Source organism: Balaenoptera musculus, chromosome 1, assembly GCF_009873245.2.
Source record: "Balaenoptera musculus isolate JJ_BM4_2016_0621 chromosome 1, mBalMus1.pri.v3, whole genome shotgun sequence".
NCBI classification, from domain to species: Eukaryota; Metazoa; Chordata; class Mammalia; order Artiodactyla; family Balaenopteridae; genus Balaenoptera; species Balaenoptera musculus.
The window spans coordinates 161,677,908-161,700,852 of NC_045785.1; the positions used below are offsets into that span (position 1 = coordinate 161,677,908).

At 53.2% G+C, this 22,945-nt stretch overlaps 2 protein-coding genes across 11 annotated transcripts in view; one reads left to right on the plus strand and one right to left on the minus strand.

Moving 5' to 3' along the window:
• Positions 1 to 9,894, plus strand: part of TMEM63A (transmembrane protein 63A) — a 31,152-nt gene extending 21,258 nt beyond the window's left edge. For all 9 annotated transcript variants that reach the window (XM_036847122.1, XM_036847179.1, XM_036847132.1 and 6 more), the window contains 10 exons: positions 627 to 780; positions 2,709 to 2,815; positions 2,958 to 3,044; positions 3,506 to 3,568; positions 4,520 to 4,682; positions 5,573 to 5,678; positions 6,264 to 6,431; positions 7,155 to 7,270; positions 7,620 to 7,682; positions 8,936 to 9,894. In XM_036847122.1, coding sequence (XP_036703017.1) covers positions 627 to 780; positions 2,709 to 2,815; positions 2,958 to 3,044; positions 3,506 to 3,568; positions 4,520 to 4,682; positions 5,573 to 5,678; positions 6,264 to 6,431; positions 7,155 to 7,270; positions 7,620 to 7,682; positions 8,936 to 9,103 — 1,195 coding nt within the window. In that variant the 3' untranslated portion in view covers positions 9,104 to 9,894. The remainder of the gene's footprint in view (positions 1 to 626; positions 781 to 2,708; positions 2,816 to 2,957; positions 3,045 to 3,505; positions 3,569 to 4,519; positions 4,683 to 5,572; positions 5,679 to 6,263; positions 6,432 to 7,154; positions 7,271 to 7,619; positions 7,683 to 8,935) is intronic.
• Positions 9,895 to 10,405: 511 nt separating this feature from the next.
• EPHX1 (epoxide hydrolase 1) overlaps positions 10,406 to 22,945 on the minus strand; it is a 40,353-nt gene continuing 27,813 nt past the window's right edge. The window contains exons 4-9 of one of the 2 annotated variants that reach the window (XM_036847211.1): positions 19,538 to 19,765; positions 18,826 to 18,955; positions 18,110 to 18,315; positions 15,560 to 15,668; positions 11,519 to 11,635; positions 10,408 to 10,908 (exon numbers count right to left, since the gene is read on the minus strand). In XM_036847211.1, the coding sequence (XP_036703106.1) occupies positions 10,707 to 10,908; positions 11,519 to 11,635; positions 15,560 to 15,668; positions 18,110 to 18,315; positions 18,826 to 18,955; positions 19,538 to 19,765 (992 nt within the window). In that variant the 3' untranslated portion in view covers positions 10,408 to 10,706. Of the gene's footprint in view, positions 10,909 to 11,518; positions 11,636 to 15,559; positions 15,669 to 18,109; positions 18,316 to 18,825; positions 18,956 to 19,537; positions 19,766 to 22,945 lie in introns of both variants that reach the window. The other variant, XM_036847221.1, reaches the window with a different exon arrangement.

Here is a 22,945-nt window from a genome sequence, read left to right on the forward strand (position 1 = left end):
GACAGCCCGGCAGAGGCCCCAGCATGGCTCGCCATCCAGCCTGGCCTCAGTTCCTGATCCAGAGCAGGGTTTGGGCGCTCATCTCCACTGGGCTGTATTTCAGCCCCTGGCAGTTCTGCTCTTTGGTTCACTGAGCTTTCTAAACTTGGGACTGGTTTGCCGGTCTGCTCTTGGTGGGGTGAGAAGCCAGGGCGGGTTCCAGCTGGGCCTTTTGCTTTTGTCCCCCACCCCCCTCCAACTCACACCCCAGCTCACGGCCCCGTGGGGAGTCACGTATCTTTAGCGTGTCTGAAAAATGCCATGTTGGAGCCTTGTTTGGCCTGCTGGGGGGCTCATGGCATCTCTTCGAGTAGGGTCTGGCTCCCAGACTCTAGCTGCAAATAACCTGTTTTCCTTCTGAGCTCATAGGGACCCCAAATTCGACCTTCCTGTAGCTGAAGGTCAGTGCAGGACACTTGCCTGTGCTCCCAAGGTCAAGATGGGCCCTCAGCCAGAGCCCTCAGTCTAGTCTCTTGCCTTGCGTAAATTTGACCCTCTGACTCACCCAAGCCGTGGGCACTGTAGGTGTCATAGGTGGCCAGAGCCTGAGAGATAAACCTCCAGGGCCTGTGTCCTCCCCTCTGCAGGAAGAACCTCTCTATCCAGGGCCTCCGCTGGTGGTTCCAGTGGCTGGGCATCAACTTCACTCTCTCCTTGGGGCTGTTTTTCCTGACCACACCCTCCATCATCCTGTCCACCATGGACAAGTTCAACGTCACCAAACCCATCCATGCGCTAAACGTGAGTGACCATCCTGTAGGGCCTCTCACAAGAGGGCATGGAGGGTGGGGGAGGAATGAGACCAAGAGCCGTGGGGGCCACTGAACCAGGAGGCCGTGTCACTCGGCTCATGTGCTTTTAAGCCCTGAGCAGGCATGGCCACGTTTATTACAATGTCTTTATAGTAATGTTATGTAGATATACATATGTGTATATACTTTATGTATACATGTATGTGTATGTATATGTGTGTGTATATGTGTTACTATAGAGACATAGATACAGTGGAATCAATCTAAATGTTCAACAGTAGGGGTAATTTGAGTTGAATGAGGTATATTCAGTCTGACAGACTGTTAAGCATCCATTAAAAAATTGTATAGACTTTGTGGCAGACATGGGGTTTTACGATAAAAGCAGAATATAAAATTCTCTCTCGGCGATGGTTACAGTGATGTACCAGTGATGTGTGTGCAGGATGGCTGCTACGGGGAATGGGTAGCAAAGAATGCAAAGCGCTTCTCTGATGGGGGTGGCGGGATCATGAATCAATTTTTCTTTTTATATTTCAGTTTCTGATCATCCTGTTGTAAAGTTACTTATTCTAGATAGGTAATGAATGATTTTTAAGGATCTTAGATGAATTGGTAACAGCTGAACACTCCCTAAAATGGCATCTACTTGGTTTCCCATAATTGGCTTTGCTGAAATGTCACTCCACATCCTTTTCTTTTTTTCAGTTCCACTTGGCATTCGGTTAATCACACTCTGGGAAAGCACAGGGGGCTGGAGGCCCTGAGGGCCTGGTCTTCGCTCAGCCATTCCCTAGCTGATGAATTCTGAGCCTTGGTTTTTCCTCTAAAAACTGGCTTTGTCCTCTATAACACTCTGCTATGTTATACTCATGGGGCCGTTGTGATGATCAAATGACTCAATAGACAATAAAAAATACGTAAGTTTTGTTTAGATTTAAAGCATCTAAATGTGTATTCCTTTGCCAGTCTTTTGATGTATGGTCAAGGCCTGTTCTTTTGAGGAAGGATCTGCTGATTAGATTTCTCCTTTGTGTATTTTATATAAAACACACGCTTATTTCATTGTTTGTGATTCTAGTTTTGGTTTCTTACAGTCAAGCAAGAACTTAGAGATACTTGCAAAGCCATTCAAAGTATAGAACCCTCCTAGATTTCATTTCCCTTGGTCTTTTACAGTTAATTCACTCTCATCTAATTCAGCAGCATTTTTGAGAAATTGGCCTTTATCAAGTCTTTCCAATGTATCCAACTTAGTTTTCAAAGAAATCTCCCTATTGCTATGCTCATTTTATCAGAGAAGGTAATAAGCTAATCGAACCATGTAATTGCAGTAACAGGTACAACAGGCATAGATGAGATTGGGAACAAACACAAAGCAGTTCTGGGAAGCTACGACTGGGCCAGTGGGAGCTGAGTGGGCAGGCAACTGGGGAAGGGCCCTGGCCGTCAGTGTTCTGTCTTCCTTTGGTGTCCGTCGTTGGCTTTCTATAGGGAATGGAGGAGGTTATCTCTCTGGTCAGTAAGACAAGTGGAGTTCAGTTGTATGTGAAGTTGCATTCTTCGCTCTGAAGAGCTATACAGGGACTTCCCTGGCGGTCCAGTGGTTAAGACTCCATGCTTCCACTGCAGGGGGCACAGGTTCGATCCCTGGTGGGGGAACTAAGATCCCACCTGTCACGTAGCGTGGCCAAAAAATTTTTAAAAATAAAAATAAGAAAAATAAAGCACTGTACAAATGTCAGGTGCTGTTATTGTCTGTTCAGCCAACATTATCTACCCTGTACCAGGTACAACGTTGGTTCTAGGGGACAAAAGTGACCAAAATCCCAGAGGTCACTGAGTCACCATGCCAACAGGTCATGGCCCAAGGCCCCCCAGGGCTCACAGCTCTCTCTGCTATGGACTGTTTTCTAGGACCCCATCATCAGCCAGTTCTTCCCAACCCTCCTCCTGTGGTCCTTCTCAGCCCTGCTGCCCACCGTCGTTTACTACTCTACGCTGCTGGAGCGTCACTGGACCAAGTGAGTTCCCTGGGGCTCGCCCCTGAGGTGGGTGTCTCTGATGCCCCCTCCCCGCCAGCGCGATGGGCATACAGCAGGGCCCTTACTGGGGACGCCCGGTGCATCTGAGGGACTGTGAGGGCTCACCTCTGACTTCCTGCAGGTCAGGCGAAAACCGAATCATGATGACCAAGGTCTACATATTCTTGATCTTCATGGTGCTGATTCTGCCCTCCCTGGGCCTCACCAGGTACATATTACCACCTCCTGCTCTAAATTCAGAACCAGGGTCACGACAGAGAACACTGTCCGCAAGAAAATGCAGATGGTTTGGGAGTCGTTGCAAATTCCTGACAACATTTAAACCTGTCACACTCACTTGGCGTGCAATTGTGCTGGCCCACTGATTCTTCCAGAGATATGATCTTTCTGCCTTAAAAAAAAAAAAGCTTGAAAATGAAACTTACCATGGACCTTCCACTTAGGGAGAGGGTCTGATCATGGCTTTGGTTATTTTGAGGAAGGAAGTTTCTGTTAAAGCAGGCCCTGATGAGTTATGGTATAATAAGTAGCATCTTAGAGAACCAGGGTAGATCTTGAGATTTGGCCTTTTTTTAAAAAAAAAGCAGAAAGCAGAAAAAAATGAAAACATATGCAGTGATCACATGGACTGTTGGAAACGAGTTCTTACGGGATTCATTTTTCTTTCAGTTTGGATTTTTTCTTCCGGTGGCTCTTTGATAAAACTTCCTCGGAGGCCTCTATCAGATTGGAGTAAGTATCAGCCACGCTGAGTTTTGGAGCCACGTCCCCCAGGGGCTGGGGCTGGGGCTGCAGTGGGGGGAGGGTTGTCTGTCCTTCAGGGCCTGTGGACTCCCCGCACCACTACAGGTTCCTGGCGGGGCTGCACCGGGGGAACTGACCCACTTTGTGCTACAAGTGCAGAAATGTGGTTAATCTTTTAGGTTGAAACTCAATTAGTGGCAATCTCATTCATTCTTTGAAACTTACTTACTGAGAACAGAACCGCCTGGGGAGAAGGAACTGCTGGGTCTCAGTGGTGCCAGGGAAGGGGGAAGGAGAATAATAATTAACACTGCAACCAGAATGACTGTCTGGTCCAGGATTATTTTCGCTAGGAGAGAGGAGTTGAACTTATTTCTAATGTGTGTCCTTGTTAGTATTTTCAACTTGTACCGAACCCACTTAACAGTAATAGCTGTTATTTAAGAAGATGCTATGCTAAATGCTTGATTCTTTTTTTCATTTAATCTTTAAACAAGCCATGAGTCAGAAATTTGACTATTTCCATTTTACAGATGAGGAGACTGAGGCCCAGACATGCTGAAGAAAAAAAGGCTACCCAGCTAGTTAAGAGACAGAGCTGGGATTCATCCCCAGCCCCTACTGTACTATACTTTAAGTCCTAATGTAGGCCTGGATGTTCAAGATAGACTTTTCCAAAGGACTGTTCACGGGGAAGCCTGGCCGTGCCTATCTGAAAGGATAGAGTGAATTTTCTTAAATGGGTTCTCGCTGGGTAAACTGAGGACTTGGGAGCTGGCAGCCACAGACAGACACACCCATACCCAACCAGCTGGGGTCTAGGTTGACAGTGACTTCCAGATGGCCAAATCCGTGGTCAGTTCTGAGTCCCGTCTCTGCTCAGTCACGGGCCCCTCTCCCTCTCGGGGCACTCAGCTCACACACCCGGTGGTTCCCCAGGTGCGTCTTCCTGCCCGACCAGGGTGCCTTCTTTGTGAACTATGTCATCGCCTCGGCCTTCATTGGCAACGGCATGGAGCTGCTGCGGCTGCCCGGCCTCATCCTCTACACCTTCCGCATGGTCATGGCCAAGACTGCCGCCGACCGCAGGAACATCAAGCAGGTACAGAGGGTGGGGGTGGGCGCCGCCTTCGTCCCAGAGCCTCCCCGCCGCCCGCGTTTACCCAGCCGCCTGCTGAGTGCCGGGCACTCTGTGCAGGGCCTCTCACCTGGGCCCAGGGCTGTGGGGAGAGGAGGTGTAAGGAGCCTGGGTGAGGGTGGCCTGGCTACGTCATCCTCCACGCTGACTCTCGGGCTGGAGGAGAGAGTGGGGCTTTTTGCATTTTAACCGGGCTGATCACACACACACACACATACACATACATTTCTTTCCCATGGACCTTCATTTGCATAAGTTCTTAGATTACTACAGAGGTCAAAGCATTTTGGGCTGGTGGCATTTGTTCCATGACTCTCTAGATTGGGTGTGTGGGGTTCTCTTTTATTCTCCTTTGCCACTGTGGGAACCATAAGAGGAGAAGCCCTGCATCCTGTCATTTAATCCTCAGAGCCCGCTGTGAGATGGGCGCTACTGGAGCTTGCTTTGCAGACGCACAGACTAAGCCACCGGGAGGTCAAGTGCTTGGCCCAGGACACACGGCTAGAAGGGGCGGAGTGATGTTGGGTCTGACAGAGTCTGTGGAGGGTCATTCTACAGTGAGATGTCCCCCCTCTGCCCTTTGGGGGCTCACAGGCCTGCTGTGTAGACAGGATTAGAACAAGAGAAACACTACGAAAACACGAGTCATTGTGCCTTTCGAGGTCTGGGTGTGAGCCAGGTGAAGCTGGAGGAGGCTTGTGGAGGGACAGAAGGGGCCTTGAGAGGTGAGGGGGGCGGTGAGGCTCCCACTTCCGAAGTCCTCCCGCACTGTGTTCTCCTCGACCACTTGGAGTGCACGGAGGCGGGTTGGGGTGGACCAAACCCCTAAGCCCCTCACCACCTCCCGCTCCCAGAACCAGGCCTTCGAGTACGAGTTTGGAGCCATGTACGCGTGGATGCTGTGCGTCTTCACCGTCATCATGGCCTACAGCATCACCTGCCCCATCATCGTGCCGTTCGGTGAGTGGCCCTGGGGCCGGTCCCAGGGTAGGTGGGTGGCTGATTCGGCCGAGCACCCCAGGACAGCCATCAGCAGGGCGTCATGGAGCCCCACAAACAGAGGGCCTCTTGTAGCCACAGGAACCGTAAGCTGCCAAGGAGCCACAGGGGACACCAAATGTAATCTCACTTCTCATGGATTCCTTCCACGGGCCTTCCTTGAGGGATAAGGGGAGGGGGGCTCAGCGTGGGAGGAAGTTGAGGCCAGGCCTCTGGGTGTAAAATCGCTTCTTCCCCCAAAATGGTCCTAGAATTTCAATGTTCCGTGGGGACAGCAGCACGGACGCCTCTACTTCCTGGGTCAGAAAGAGGCTGGGAGGGAGGAAGGGGAGGTGGGGAGAGGAGAGAGGGGGAGAGGTGGACAGGGAGGCGGGGGGAGAGAAGGAGAAGGAGGAAAAACAGTAGGAGCCAGGACATGCACGTGTGCACGTAGACCAGCCGCAGCCCCAGCCCAGCTCCCGGCACAAACAGCCACCTCCGGGAGGAAGGGGGTAGAGTGGCCCCTGCGGCCCAGCCGCTGTCCAGCTCACAGCCCTGGCTCTGCAGGCCTCATCTACATCCTGCTCAAGCACATGGTCGACCGGCACAACCTCTACTTCGCCTACCTCCCGGCAAAGCTGGAGAAGAGAATCCACTTCGCAGCCGTGAACCAGGCCTTGGCTGCTCCCATCCTGTGCCTCTTCTGGCTCTACTTCTTTTCCTTCCTGCGCCTGGGTGAGTGGCCCTTCTGACTAGGGCGGGGGTGGAGGGCAGGAGGCAACACCCAGCCTCCTATTCCCGCATCCACACCAGCCCGTCAAATCCCTTCCTGTTTTAAGAGCATCAACTCGGTGTCCAATCAGAAGGTGGTACCCCAAGGGCGAGGGCTGATTGGGTGCAGCACTGACAGCCCAGTTCCAAGCTATCCTGAGGTCAAGTGTAACCTGGGGAAGGCCAGGTCGATTGCCCCAGACAGCCTTACAGAGAAGATGGTCCCTTTACCAGCTATGAAGGGGCTGAACCAGAGAGGGGGAAGCTAGTCCGCGATGCTCTTTGCGGGTGTGGATGGGCCCAGGTCCTCACGCTTCACAGTGTGGAGGCAGTGGGGACATGCCGGAGGGAAAACTGCCACTCTTGAGAAAAAGGAAGAGGCAGAAGAGATGTGTGACTCTGCCGAGGGCACTGGAGACTGGAGGGAACCGACCCAGCAAGGAGGCTGGCAACTTGCCTTTGACTCGGTGCCCCAGTACCTGAAATCTGACCAGGGATAATGCCAGCTGTTCAGTGGGTCACTCTCTGTGCTCCTGCCTGTGAAGATACCATCCCAGCTGCTGGAGATGGTGGGGGGGGGGGGCGGTGATGCCTTCTCTTCATTTTCGGCCTGAGAGAGAAGCCACACACAGTTCCTGCACCAGGGGTGACCTCCCCCCGCCAAGGCTGGCATCCCTTTGTCCCCAGGTCTGAAGGCTCCCCTCACCCTGTTCACCTTCCTGGCGCTTCTGCTCACCATCCTGGTCTGCCTGGCCTACACCTGCTTTGGATGCTTCAAGCACCTCAGCCCTCTGAACTACAAGGTAAAGGGCCCCTCCCCCACTGCTGCCCAGCCAGGGTCTGGGAGGAGAAGATGGTGGCTTCCTTCTGCATCCCTCCTCCACCTCTTCCCATATCAACAGATCAACAGCCCTCTCCAGATTTTATTTATCCACGGGGAAGGCGTGGGTAGTTGGGTGTGATGTGTAGCTTCCCTCCCTGCCCCCTTCCCTGCTCCTTGCCCTGCCCACACCATCCTCTCTTGGGCTGCGCTGGGAGCTTTGTGCCAGCTGGTACTATTATTCTGGGTGTTAATAGTCTGTTTGTTTAGAGGGTGTTAGTTCAGGAAGATCGGTTTTGTTTATCATCGCAAGTTTTTGCTGTTGTCTGCAGACGGAAGAATCGGCAAGTGACAAAGGAAGTGAGGCAGGGGCCCACGTGCCTTCACCGTTCACAGTAAGTGCGGTTCTCAGCCGTGCATGAGCACCTGCAACGGCCCCGACCAGATGGGCCCTGCAAACCTGCTTTGATCCTCTCTTGTTAAGACAGAAGTCCCTTGATCACGTGCCAGGCGGGTTTCTGAATTAACGTCATTTGAGAAGGAATCCCTGGTCCCTCTGGATGTTTTCTCTTGCATGTGCGAAGCCACATCCGGCACCAGAAGATAACTGGTTTTGCCATGATGTATACCCACCTCCCTTGGTTTCAGTTGCCTGCTCACTTTCCTTCTCTGCATATTTAATGCTTGGTGAGCTTGGGCCTTTAGTGAAGCCATATCGCAAGGCCCTGCGGTTTGATGAAGCTTTATCAGAGCATTTCGCCAGCACCTGCCTGTGTGAGGTCCTTTGCTAGGCACCAAGAGGGTGTCACACTAACTCCCGTCTGAATTCAACAAATGAACATTTTACCTGCTATGGAGCGGGGCACAGTGTTAGAAAGACACCAGGACTCCTTTCCTTCCTGGTTCTCCCTGCTCCCGGCCTCCAGGGTCCTGCTCCTAGGGTGGGGTTGGGAAAGGAAGGTAGCCACAGGCTCCCGGAGCTGTGACCGCCGGCCTGACGGACGGGGCCAGGACAGCGCCGATCTAGATCAGCAGCAGCATTCTTTCCAGTGGCTCCCTCTATCAGGTTTCAGGCACTCTTATCAGTGTCTGTCTTTGGACCAGCCCCAGAGAAGGTCTCAGGAAGATTCATTACCCAGAGGCACACCTGTGACTATGCCTGCCAGGCAGGGCAGGTGGATGACGCAGATCCCTCATTCTCAGCCTGGTTCAGGGTCGGCAGCTGGAGTCTGGGATTGAGAGGAAACAGAACCTACACAGCGTCGGTCAGCTGCTCAGAAGTCCCACTGACAGCATTCTAAGCCTGCCCTGTGTAGACAGACCTGTTTCCTACATAAAGTGAGAAATTCTTCTAGAATCCAGGGCCAGGAAGAGTTTTGTTTCCTCTGAGAAATTGGTGTGTGTGCTTTCTTCTCTGTGACCACGAGAACTCTGTGACTGTGTGTTCTGATTTGCTCTGGCTGTTAGGAAAATCTGCAGTTGGCATATTTTAGGTCCTGATGTCCTAGGTTGATGTTACTTCTTTATGTGTCCGTCATGAGCATTCTGTGTGTCTTCCGACTGGAGGGAGGCGGGGCGGTAGGGGAGGAACGGGATAGGGATTCTCATGCCCACCCCGCCAAGCACTAACACCCCCATTTGTTGGCAGTCCTACGTGCCCCGGATTCTGAACAGCTTGTCCTCAGAGAAAACAGCCCTGTCCCCACAGCAGCAGCAGACCTACGGTGCCATCCACAACATCAGTGGGACCGTCCCAGGGCAGTGCCTGGATCAGAGCCCCGTGGACAGCGTGGCGGCCGCCTGCCAGGAGGCCTGAGGGCCGGGGAGCTGCCGGGCTGGTCCAGACCCGGGGAGTTGGGAGGGGAAGAGACACAGGTGGAGAAGTGGCTTGACTCCAACCTCAACCAAGTCAGGACTTCTTTCCACCTGCTTTAAGCACAACAGCTCTAAAACGATGGGAGCAGAAAGGGGCTCTGGCCCTTGGCTGAGGCGGAAGTGCGGGACTGCCATCAGGTGGTGGTCTTTTCTAGTCCTAGCAGTGGTAAGGGGAGGATGTGCGGCTCTGGACTCTCCCTTGCTTGCCCGAGGCTCTGTTTATCTCCAAGTCCCCCTTCTGCATAAGTGCCCGGCTCTGTGGCCGGGATGACGCCCCTGATGATTTTCAGCAGGATCGCGTGCTGGCGCTGTGTTCCTCCAACCCGTTAGTGTGGTGACTGTATCAAGTAAGAGAGGGAGGTACCGTGTGGAAGACCTTCTCCCTCTGAGCGTGCAGACACTGCCCCCCTCCTCCGGGCACACACGCAACTGATAACCAAAGAGTCTGCAGCAACCGCAGGCCTGAGATGGGTGCCAGATGATGGTCCGGGTCCATCCCAGCTTCCCCTTCTGGATATCAGGCCCTTCGCGCCCCTGCCCCCGCCCCCCAGGAGTGAGCTGCAGGGAGCAGGACGGGAGCGGGCCAGTGCTGGGCCGCCCCAGGCTCCTCCACATCCCTGCCATGGTTCTGTGTTTTTCTGTCACGTTGCCAGTGACACCGTGGCTGGGTCAGGGTCACCTGCAGCTGGCAGGGACGATGAGGACCACTAATAAAATGCCCATTCAGCCAGACTGGTGAGATGCAGCCTCTTCGGGGCCCCGTGCGTGGGGCTCAGCCTCCAGCCCTTGATTCCATCTGTCTGTTCCCTCCAAAGGGAGCAGTGCTCGGGGCCTCCTTGAAGCCAAGGGAGAACTATGGCCACAGAAGGAGGGGCGCAGCCTCTTGCTTTTTCTCTCCCCACGGGATCCCGCGGCTGGGACGCACCTTTGGGCGCTTGCCGGAGAAGCTGCCTCCCTACTGCCAGGGGCACACGCCGGCGTGATGGGTGCTGGCGGGCAGAGCTGGGAGGTCGCTTCCATCCCCGCTGAGGCGAGGCGGGCAGGTCCCCGGCAGTCACTCGGCCTCACTGCCTCTGCTCAGAGCTGCCTCGGGCGGGCACCTGGGAGGACAGAGTGGCCTCCCGCTGGCCCCAGCGGCCCGTCCTGCCTCTCCCAGCCGGAGCCCCAGTGCAGACCTGGCAGCTCTGCTGGAAGGGGCACCCCACGTGGGGTTGGGGCTCGACATGTCACTTGTTCCAGCCGCTCTTAGAAGGAAAATCATTTATCATCAAAGCCATGTTGCTTAACAAAGTGTGTGGGGAGTGCGTGTGGAGGGGTGAGCATGGGGTCCCAGCACGGGCAGGGGACGGAAGCAAGCACATTCTTGGGAAAAGGGGCAACTCCACCAACAGAGGACTGGGAAGGGGCCTCCCTGCCAGCCTCACTTCTACTGGGAGCTGGGCTGGGAGACTGGAGGCTTCCGGGGAAAAGGGCGGGTGTCAGGAGGAAGCCCGCCATGCCAGGGCAGGGGCTGCCTGCGAGGTGACAGCCGGTCGCTGCCAGGGTCACTGCCGCTCCAGCAGCCCCACGAACTTGCGGATGTCCTGGGCGAGCAGCTCTGGCTCCTCAAAGGCAGCGAAGTGGCCCCCATGGGGCATGTAGGAATAAGAGATGAGTTTCGGGTACTTGGACTTCACCCACTTTTCTGGGACGTGTACTAACTCACAAGGGAAGGCAGCAAAGCCCGTGGGCACGTGGACCTTTATCCTGGAAGAGACAGAGATCCCACTGAGGGGCAAGCTGTGGCCTGGCCCCCCCTCTCCTCCAAAGCAGGGGTTCAGGGGGCTGGGGGTTCAGTTCGCTCACCCACGTGGAGCCATAGAAGGACAGACCCAGGGTTTTAACCACCCACCTCAATTCCAGCCCTCTCTGGGGCCCTCTTTTCTGGAACGGCTGCCCCAGCTGGACAGTGTCACCGAGGTGGGATGGGACAGCCTCTAACTCCCACCTTTGTTCCCCCTTCCCTTTGCTGCTGCCTGAGAGTCTCCCTGTGAGATCTGGAAAGGGCTCCAGGGAAGTCCCAGAGCCATCACTGCCACCCTAGGACAGCCTCCTGGCCCTGGGGGAGCCCCTCGGGATGTCTGGGGGCCAGGCCTGGTGTTCCCTCCGTGAGCTACTTCTAATGACAGGAATTTCTCCCAACACCCCTGACCTTTAAATTGTGTTCTCACCTTACACTCCTGGCGCGCACCCAAGGCTAGGCTGTACTTTTCCGCATCAAACGTCCTCCCTTGAGTCCAAGGCCAGGCCGTCCCCCTGCTCCCTGCCTCGGAGGCACCCTCCTCAGAAGCCCCGCCCCGGGCTCAGCCGGACTCACCCCTCATGCGTATTGTCCAGTCTCAGGTTCTCTTTGTAGAAGCGCTGGGAGGAGGTGATGGTGCCTGTCGTCCAGTAGAGCATAGTGCCCGTCAGCAGATCGTCCAGGGAGAACTTCCTGGGAAAGCAGACCGGAAGGCCCCTCTCAGTGCCAGGGGCAGTTGTATGACAAATAAGAGCTGCCACTTTCAAGCTGTATGCCAGGCGCTATGCCCACCTGGCTTCCCTCCTCAGGCCTCACTGCCAGCTTGGTGATCTTATCCCCGTGCCACAGGCAGGCCTGGCCCAGGGTCACCAGAACCGTGACGACAGGCAATGCAGAGTGATGACCATGTACACGGCAGGCTGTCATCTTGGGTGGTGTCAGCCAACCCCCTCCCTGATCTGCCTAACGGTTCAGGCCAGAAGGGATGAAGCAGGTGAGGTCAACTGAACCCAGAGGCTTTGGCTGGTCACTGCTGGGTAGCCAGGAGGTCTGTGGGTAGGCTGCTGCAAACCCTGCTCAGAGGTGGTGCCCACTCCTGGGACCTCAGTGCAGGCCACCTTCAGACCATCCTCAGGGGCGCCCACCCCTGCCAGGCCCTGAGCAAAACCTGATCTCCAGGCAGGCTTTAGAAGCCCTGATCCTGCCCTAACCGGGCACCAGGAGAAGCAGGGCAGGGTCAGCAGCTCCTGGGGCATTTTTATTCACTAGCCCCCAGCTTGCCTCCCGCCAAACCTGTGTCACCCCAGGAGGGAGCCATGGGGTCCTGCAGAGACCCGCCACACCCACTCAGCATGGGACACCCCTTTTCTTCTCCAGCCTGGGAACTGCTGAGCAGGTGAACCCCACCCAGACTGCAGAGCCCCACACACTGGAAGGAAATAGTCATTTGGTACCTAATGTTGGAGCACGTGGCCTGTGGACTCTGGAAAGCCCCACTTCCTCCTGGGCCCACCCGGTCCTCTCCCTCTCCTGCTGCTGGGCTCCCTCAGCCCGGCCTGCGTCCAGAGCCCCCGGAGCCCTCCATGGCCCCCCCTCTGCCCACTTCAGCTGCTGCTTTCCACTGGCTGTGCCTCCTGGGCCTCCATCTCCCCACGGCTCCCCAACTCATCTTCCACTCCCCAGCATCTGCCCTTCGGCCCTGGAATAACTGCCCACCGCACCCCAGACCCTCTCGCTCCCCTGACATCCCTCGCCCCTTCAGTGCCCTCACCCTGGGGGCCTTCTGCCACCCTGAGCCCACCCGACAGTCCACAGGCGTGAGGGGACTCCAGCGCTACTGACGCCACGCTCTCCAACCTCAGCTGCCACCTCCTCAGAAGGTCCTGACGGCCGTGTGCTCACCCACAGCCTCCCGCCTGCGCTGCCTTCCTCTTTGAGGAAATCCAAGTTCACGGAGCAACAGCTCCCGCCCCCCATACCCTTCCCTGCTTGATTCCAGATTTGGGGCTGAGGAGAGCTGTCGCCCCCTTGTCCTGGGCCCTAAATGCCTCCATCTGCCTCTTCAGGCCCAAACGTCAGTCACCCGCCCCCCACACCCCCAAATGCCCTCAGGCCTTCCCCTCCCTCCATACCCCTGTCCCCTCTCTCCCGCCCCTGCATCTCTCCCATGCCTCCTCACCCTGCACGCCGGAACTGTCCCTGCTGCCCAGGCCTCGCGGGTAGGGCCCTCTCACTAGGTCTGTCCTCCCAGACTCTCTCGCTTCCGGTCCTTCTGCAGCCAGTAAGGCTCCTCCCAGCATCCCCGGATGCTGCCTGCTGCTCTCTGTCTGAGGAGATCGACCCTGTGGCTCCAGCTACTAACTCGCCAAGAGAACAGTGGAAATAACTCCTTCCAATCCGACCCCTCACCTGAGCTCCAGATCTGTGAGCCCAGTTACCAAGGGGACGCCTCCGCCCGGGCATCCTGCCAGCATCTCCCACTCGGCGTGTCTGCGACGAAAATGAGCTCAGCCTCTCTGTGTCCCCACCAAGCCCTGCTGCCCTCACTCCTGCATTCCCACCCCATCCTCGCTGCCTGGATTAAAGAACATTTGCTGCTCCGCCTGCCGGGCTCCTCAGCTGTATGCAATTAGCTTCGTTGATTCATCAGAAGCCAATTGGCCAAAAATGGTCAGTTTGCTTAATTTACTTGTTTGCTTCAGCTATTTAGATGCAGTTGGTCAATTATATTTTTATCCTTAGGGCCACATTTTGCGCCACCAGGGAAGTCCTGAACATCTTTTTAAATGCAATTTTGATAACAAAATGAAAACCAGTCAATGGAAACTGAACAGTTAAAAGAAGCATTTAAACTTGTGAACTGGGACTTCCCTGGTGGCGCAGTGGTTAAGAATCCACCTGCCAATGCAGGGGACATGGGTTCGAGTCCTGCTCCGGGAAGGCCCCACATGCCTCGGAGCAACTAAGCCCGTGCGCCACAACTAGTGAGCCTGCGCTCTAGAGCCCGCGTGCCACAACTACTGAGCCCACGTGCCACAACTACTGAAGCCGGCGCGCCTAGAGCACGTGCTCCACAACAAGAGAAGCCACCTCAATGAGAAGCCTGTGCACCGCAACGAAGAGTAGCCCCCGCTCGCCACAACTAGAGAAAGCCTGTGTGCAGCAACGAAGACCCAGCGCAGCCAAAAATAAATATATAAATTTAAAAAAATAAATAAATAAACTGGTGAACTGGCTTTTGGCAAGTTGGCCAAGTGCTTCCATCTCCCCTACAGCTCTGACCACAGCTTGAAAACTACCACAGCAACCAGTTCCACCCTCCTGCAAAAAGATCTGTGTCCCTTATAGAACACAGATCTGATCACGTGTGTCCCCTGCTCAAAGCTTTGGTGCTCCTGGTATGCAGCCGAGCAGGAGCTGAAGGGGGAGGCCCACGGGCGGTCTGGCCGGCCTCACATCTGGCTCCAGGTACTTGTGTGCAAGGAGCAGGGCCGGACCCCTCACCAAGGTGCTCCCGGTGGCACTCCATTGACCTCTGGGTGCTGACCAGTGTGGGGCGGGGGAGACAGATCCCAGGGTGAGGCTCTTGGAGGACCCGCCTATAGGAATGAGTTTGTGGTCTGGCTCCACTGTACCTGCTCCAGCCTCGGGACAAGTTACCCCTTCCAAGTAAACCAGGCATTTTAATCACTCCAACCTTTGCTTCTGCTCTTTTCTCTTTGCCTAAATTCCCTTCTTCTCCCTTTCCACCTGGCAAACTCCTATTCATCCTTTACGGCCCAGATCAAATAGATTCTCCCAGTCATTTCCCCTCCCTGTCCCTTAAACAAAGTGAATCCTCCTTTCTCTGTGCCCCACAGTCCTCGGCATGTTATCTTTAGAGCTCATTTCATCAGACAAATATTTATTGAGCACCAACTATATGCCCAGTGCTGTTCCAGGTGCTGGGGCTAGGGCATGGCTTAGACAAAGACCCTACTTCCAGGGCCAGATCCATTCACTCTTTTCCACATCTCAGCACTGTATCTGGCATTCTCTGTGTCTCTGAAGGAATAACAAAAGGGATGGGCCCTGGAGAAGGTGGGTCAAGACCAACCTTGATGAAGCTTAAGTCAGACCAGGGACCCAGGAGTCTTGTGCTGTTGAGGCTGCAGCCTCCAAGGCTTCGGGAGACAGGACGGCCTCCCCACTCTTTCTGCAGCCACCCTGCAGGACCGGCTTCCACAGAGCATGCATTCCTTCGGGCATGAGGCCCGGCTCTTCCGGGGTTCAGGGGGGAGGGGCCGTGAGCTGCTCCCACGTCTTGGCCAAAAAGAGGCTCTTGCCGCCCTCTGGACGCCCCGGTCCCAGGAGGAGGCTGCTTAGCAAGCGGAACAGTCTTGAGCCCTGCATCCTATTCTTGACCCCTCCACTGTGAGGCTAGACCTTTCTGGGCCTCAGCTTCCTCCTCCAAAGATCAGGGTTAGGCTGGCCACAGGGTGAGGATTTGTGGGACATCCAGCAGCAGATGGAACTTGCTGACCATCCCGCCCAGATAAAGCAAGCAGAGGTGAAGATGGCGAGGAGGGAGGTGGGTGAGGAAGGTGGTGCCAGCAGCAGGGGTGGATGGGGTCTCACCTCTCCAGGCCTCCATCCTCCAGGTCTCGGAACTCTGGATTGGTCCAGGTAGAAAACTTCTCCAGAATATAGGCAGCCAGTCCCACGGGAGAGTCATTCAGAGCACAGCCTGACATGGAAAGAAGCAAGCGAGCGACTCAGGCCTGGGGCCAGGGAGCTGGCCAGCAGGACAGAGGTGTGGTGCAGGGCCCACAGAGCGGCACCGTGGGCAGGAAGCCCGCGTCAGAGCACAGCTCTGCCCTAACTCTCGGGGTGCTCCTGCACCTCACTTCCTTGACCCTTGGCCTTGGAATCCTTAATGACAAAAGGGGTAACACCTCTCCCACTACCTCCTAGGGATCCATACGCTACATGGGCAGCTTCCTTCAAACTGAAGAGGCTACGACTCCAGGTTTTGTAGGATCCAAATGAGAAATACATATGAATGCTGTTTTTTAAAAGTGGGGTTTTTTTGGTTTCTATTCTATGATTAGTGAAGAATTAGAAACAACCTACAAGTCCAAAATAGGGAATCAGTTACAGATAGTATTGATCCACTCATAAGCTTAAAGACTGAGCAAGCATTAAAAATGGCATGGATGGATCTCACAAACAAAATATTCAGCAAAAGAAGCCAGACTCAAAAGAGCACCTATTTGAGGATTCCCATGCATATAAAGTATAAAAACAGGCAAAAGCAATCTATCTGTCAGAGTTCAGGAGGGTGGCTGCCCTGGGCATGGTGGGTAGTGCCCAGAAGAGGGTACAGGTGGCTTCTGGGCTGGGGGGTCATGCTTTGTTTCTTGAGTGCGTGCTGGTTATATGGACATATCCCATTTGCGAAAATTCATCAACCAAAATGTTAGCAAGTTCTTCTGCAGGTCTGGGAGAGGAGAGGTAGGGAAGGACGAGAGGTTTCAGGCGATTGTCTTTTCTGTTTTGTGCTTTTTTGCATCTTTCAATTTTTTGACAATGAATATGGATTACTTTTATAATCAGAGGAAAAAAACTGGTTTTATAAAACACTGTTACTATTATCATGAGCTGCCTAACGTGTGTGAGCATGAGACTGTCATGGAAACTCTAAAAGACTTGGAAATGGGCAAAACAATTTCCGGGTGTCCTCTGAGTGGGATTCAGGGAGTTTCTAGTGGACCCTTCTGGGGTCATGTGATTGTCAAGGGGGCCCCTCTTCCCTTGTCTTAGAGATATTTTACAGCTCTGTAAATTGTTGAAAACTAATAGGAATGCAAATGATTCTTGTTCACAGAGAAGCAAAGTAGATCCTAAAGGTTCTCATCACATGGTAAAAAACATTATTTTTTTCTTTTTTTTGTATCTATGAGATGTTGGATGTTAACTAAACTTATCGTGCTAATCATTTTGCAACAGATGTAAGTCAAGTCATGATGCTGTACACCTTAAATGTATACAGTGCTGTATGTCAGTTATATCTCAAAAAAACTAAAAGAAAAATAAATTTGTCCAGTGGAGATTTACTTGAATTTTACCCTGTGGATTTTGACAAATTTTGCATCTATTAGCAAATTTACTTTAGTGTTCCCAATTGCCTTCGACTGTTCTGTTTCACATTTTACTAGTTCCTTTATTAATTAATGAGTTAAATAAAATCTTTGACACGTGTTCATTTTTTATTTGTATGATTTTATCTTTTTAAATATTTTGGGGGTTTTTATTTACATTTGTAAATTACTTTATTGACAAAATATATGGTATACCCCCCCCACACACAAAGTATAGCTGTGTGATTAATATCTTTAAAAAAATATTATTCCGGGCTTCCCTGGTGGCGCAGCAGTTGAGAATCTGCCTGCCAATGCAGGGGACACGGGTTCGAGCCCTGGTCTGGGAAGATCCCACATGCCACGGAGCAACTAGGCCCGTGAGCCACAACTACTGAGCCTGCGCGTCTGGAGCCTGTGCTCCGCAACGGGAGGGGCCGCGATAGTGAGAGGCCCGCGCACCACGATGAAGAGTGGCCCCCGCTTGCCGCAACTGGAGAAAGCCCTCGCACAGAAACAAAGACCCAACACAGCCAAAACTAAATAAATAAATTAATTAAAAAAAACAAAAAACAAAAAAAAAAATTATTCCTTAACAGGGCCCTGATGGCAGAAACGGTTGCTGCGCCCTCCTCACTGTCTTGGGGACACTCCCCCCAGGCCCTGGGGCACCCTCCTGCCCCCAAAGCCCCAGACCTGATGAGCCCTAGGCTTCGTCCTCCCCCCATCCCTGTCCATCCCTCTGCTTCTCACTGTAGGACTTGGGCTCAGGGGTGGAGGGACCAGGGGTCAAAGCCAACAGGAACACTGATGCCGCGCAGTGGAGTTGTTTGGGAATTTTATGACCACGCACCACTCACGTCTGTGGAGAAATGCCGTGTAAGGGTGGAAGGAGCTCTGAGTCTCTCACAAGAGGTTTTCACCCCGTGAACCGTGTTCGTGGGGTGGGTGAGGCTTCCTCCCGGTTGGGAGCCTCGCTGAATGGAATGGATGTAAGCCCACCCCACCCGAACCACTGAGCCAGGCTTTCTTCCGCCTGCTCACTCACCTACGGTGTCCGGCTTGGTGCTCTGGATGTGCATGTAGCCGGTCTCCCTCACTAAGTTGAAGAAGATCTTCTTCAAGGGGGACATCAGCTCCATATCCCTCTTGGTGTAGCCAAAAAGCCTCCCAAAACGCCATCCCAGGAGAAGGGTCAGGGTGTAGAAATTTCTTAAAATGAATGCCATGTTCAAGTGCAGGCCTTTCACGTGGCTGAGGGCAGAGAAGGGCCAGGGGAGGCTGGGTGGCATCAAGGATGGGGAAGCGACAGGGGCGGAGGTGGAGGAGGAAGAGGCCACAGGGCTGAGGAGCACAGGGCCAGCCCTCTTCGGCATCTGCCCCCCGGGGTGACCACATGAGGTGGAGAAGCAGGTCCCGGTCAGGCCTCTCCCAGGACTTGGTCCATCAGAAAGGTCTACTCCCTGACTTTCCCCTCCTCTAACTGGCCCTCTGCCTGGGAACCTGGCCCAGAGTCACCAATCCTGTGTGACACCAAGTGGAGGGAAGATCCACGTCGAAGTGCCCCAGGCAGAGCTGAATGACAAGCTCCCTTGTCTCCCCTGGGCCCACACATATCCTGCCTGTGTGGCCCCTGCTCCGAGGCTCAGACACTACGTCCAGGCAGGGCCTGGCGTGCATAACCCGCCTCCCTGCACATCCACCTCACATGGGCTGTGCACACACACCTGCACACGTACACACACACCTGACAGCCCCCCTCACCTGGGCACCAGCTGGGCCATGTTGGTGCAGATCAGGGCTCCCCAGTCCCCGCCTTGAACATAGAATTGCTGGAAGCCCAGCCGCAGCATCAGCTTATAAAAGATCCTGGCAGTGGCCACTGAGTTGAAGCCTGGTTGTAAAGGGGAAAGAAGAACCATGCGGAGGTCACGCCTTGGGTCCTCCCAGGTCCTCTGAGGTTCCTCATCCCCCCTCGCCCCAGGCTGAGGGGAGAGCAGCTCACAGGGGGTGAGAAGGACTCCTGCAGCCCAAGGGTGGGGTGCCCAGTGCCCAGAAGGCAGTGCTCCTGGTGCTGGCCTTGGTGCAGGAGACGCTGAGGGCGTGTGATGGGCTCAGACCGGTCCTGCTGAGAGTCCGTGGGCCCACGCTGTGTGTGGGGCTTAGTCGGCCTTGCTGGCCCAGAACAGTGCAGGGCCCAGACGTGGACCTGCCCTGAGTGGGCAGCTCCTGAGGACACGAGAGTCCAGGCCCTGAGCCAGCTCTGGACAGTCGTGACTCTGCCCGGTCCCCCGCCTGCCACGCCCCTCACATCTTGAGAAGATGCACTGGCCCTTTGGCAATAAAATCGCCCCCATTGCTTCTCTTCCCTCTGGTCTCAGACCCCTCCTTCCTCAGCCTCCTTAGGCTCTGAAGGAAGCTGTCCCAGCCGACCCCCCACCCCTGGGGCAGTGACACAGCCTGCAGCAGCCCGTACCCTTCTTGGAGGATGCCTCTGAGAAGCCATAGCCAGGAATGGATGGACAGACGACTTCGAAAGCAAGCTCATTGCTCAGGCCATGCTTCTCGGGGTCAGTCAGGAGCGGGATGACCTTATAAAACTCGTAGAAGGAGCCAGGCCAGCCATGCACCATCAGCAAGGGCTTTGGGGTCTGGCCGGAGGGCAGCTGGGGGGGCTTCACGTGGATGAAGTGGATGTCCAGCCCTAGGGAGACAGAGCACAGGTAGGGTCAGGGGGAGAGGGCCCTGAGGCTGTGGAGGCCACAGTCCCAGCTCTCAGGGTAGCCAATCAGGCTCTGCGCCGCCAGAGCAGGGCTGCCATCCTCGGCGCCCCCATGGTATTGACTACGGTCACCACCGCTAGTGCTGGCTGAGTGCTTACACGGAGCTCCAGATACCCGGGTAGCTCGCTCGGCCTCACGGCCACCTGCAGCCACCTGCCTTTCACGTGAGAACGTGAGCTCTGTCTGTAAGGCCCGGGGCAAGGCTGCTCACGCACGGCTGGATTCCCAGAGGCCAGAATAGGTCCTGGCTCGTGGCAGCACTCGATGAATACTTGTTTAATAATTTACAAATTGCGGGGGAAAAAAGCCCTATATATCCAGCAGTAGAGAATGAAATAGATTATAGTTTAACAGTATACTGTAATACGACACAGTCATCTAAAATGACTTCCCTGGCGGTCAGGACTCCCCGGGCGGTCCAGTGCTTAGGACTCCGTGCTTCCACTGCAGGGAGCACAAGTTCAATCCCCGGTCGGGGAACTAAGATTCCACATGCCGGGCGGTGCAGCCAAAAAGTAAATAAATAAAATAAAATGACAGTGTCGACGTGTATTGAATATGGAAATCAGTTCCTTACACATTGTTAAGTGGTAAAAGCAAACTACCAAGCCATATCCATTGTATGACCCAATTTTTGTAAACAGTCATATATATGCATATGTTTACAGTGTGCATAGGAATTTTAAAGTCTGAAGAGATAAACTACAAGAATATAAGAAGTAGTCCTCTCTGAGCAATAGAATTTCAAGTAAATTATTGTCTTTTTTGTGTTATATGAACTTCTAAATTTTTCTACAATGGACATATGCATAACTTTCTTTTTTAAGTGGAGAAAATTTTTCTAAGGTAGAGTGCTGGGCACTGGAACACCATCCTGGCCAAGGGCAGGTGAATGGATTCCAGGCCCCACTAGAGTCCCTTTGATAGCAGCCTCTTCCCAGGCAAGTGGCCTGGATTGCACCTGGGTGTTCACGGCAAACACAGCCAGGGCTGCTGGCACAGCTGGAACCCTCCACCCTGAGGGCTGGCACCGATAGCAAGGTCTATTGTTTATTCATTATACAAATAATACATGTTTCCTACAGAAAACAGGAAACAAAGGTAAATCAAAAGGGGGGGGAAAATCACATTGTAATCCCATGATCTGAAGAGAACATTGTGTTGTCTGTCCAACTTTTTGCAACAAATTTTTTTGGGGAACAATTTTATATTTATAGAAAAATAGTGAAGCTAGTACAGGAAGTTCCCATATACAACTACTCAGTTTCCCCTACTATTAACATCTCACGTTAGGATGGTACATTTGTTACAATGCATGAACCAGTACTGATACATTGATAACTAAAGTCCATACTTTAAGTATTCAGATTTCCTTAGCTTTTTTTTTTTTTAAGTTTTAATTTTTTTAATTTTATGGTGGTAAGAACATCTAACATGAGACCTACTGTCTTCACAAAGTTTTAAGTGTACAGTACAGTATCGTTATCTACAGGTGCAATGTCCTTCGGCGCATCCTTAGAACTTACTCATCTCGTGTACCTGAAACTTTGTACCCAGTAATTAGCAACTCTCCAGTTCCCCCACCTCCCAGCCCCTGGCAACCACCATTCGACTCTCTTTGACAATTTTAGATACCTCATATGAGTGGAATCATGCAGTATTTGTCCTTCGGTGATTGGCTTATAACACTTAGTAGAATGTTCTCAAAGTTCATCCATGTTGTCACATATTTCAGGATTTCCTTCTTTTTAAAGGCTGAATAATATTGGTACATACAAACAGTGGAATATTACTCAGATTTCCTTAGTTTTTTACCCAATGTCCTTTTTCTATTCCAGGATCCCATCCAGGACACCACATGACATTTATCTGTCATGTCTCCTTAGGCTCCTCTTTGGCTGTGACAGTTCAGACTTTTTTTAAAAAGAGAGAACATAACTTTCTTTTAACAGAAATAGAACCCTACATACATTCTATTTTGGAACCTCATTTTTTTCACTTAACAATATATCCTGGGTGTCCTTCTATGCTGCTAAATTTACTCCTAAAGTTTGTTTTAGTAGGTAATTTTATCTCCTTTGGAACACAGAGCATGATGTGAGATTATTTATTTTTGATTCGAATTCTATCACTCACGTTATCATTTGAGTTTAAAGTTAGAAAAAACACACATATACATCCATTCTTGTGTATGCATGGGCTATCCCTGGAAGCGTATGTTTTTGGGTTTTTTCTAATAAATTTATGTATTTATTCATTTTTTATTTATTTATTTTTGGCTGCGTTGGGTCTTCGTTGCTGCACGCGGGCTTTCTCTAGTCATGGTGAGCGGGGGCTACTCTTCATTGCGGTGCACGGGCTTTCATTGCGGTGGCTTCTCTTGTTGCAGAGCATGGGCTCTAGGCGTGTGGGATTCAGTAGTTGTGGCACGTGGGATCTGTAGTTGCGGCTCACGGGCTTTAGAACGCAGGCTCAGTAGTTGTGGCGCCCTGGCTTAGTTGCTCCGCGGCATGTGGACTCTTCCCAGACCAGGGCTCGAACCCGTGTCCCCTGCATTGGCAGGCGGATGCTTAACCACTGCACCACCACGGAAACCCCTGGAAGCGTATGTTTAACAGAAGCAGACACTGTCCCTGGAGAGGGACAAGAGGGAGACTTCCTTTTCGCTCTGTCTCCTTCTGTACTTTTTGAATTTTAAATACGTAAACTTTTAAAATTAAAAAAATGTTAAAATATGCCCTATGGGCCCCCCTTCCCTTTGGGGAGGAAACGCTCTCTCGGTTGCCCTACATGGTACCGGTAGGTTCTCTGTGCCCAGGCTGCTGGGTCAGAATCGAGAAGCCAAACTGGGCTCAGAGGGCAGCACTGGGCCTGGCCATGGGGTGAGGGGAGGCGGTGGTCACAGCCTAGGGCCCGAGCTGAAACCGTGGCCACAGGTGAAGGAAGAACAGACAGGCTGGGAGGCTGGAGAGCTGGGTTCTGGCCCTGAACCTCCACTTCCCTGTGACTCGGGCAACTCCCCCCTCCCGTCTGGAGGTGATGGGCTGCATTCTCCGGAGGCCTCTGAAGCCCCTGAATGTCTCAGACTCTCTGAGAACAGA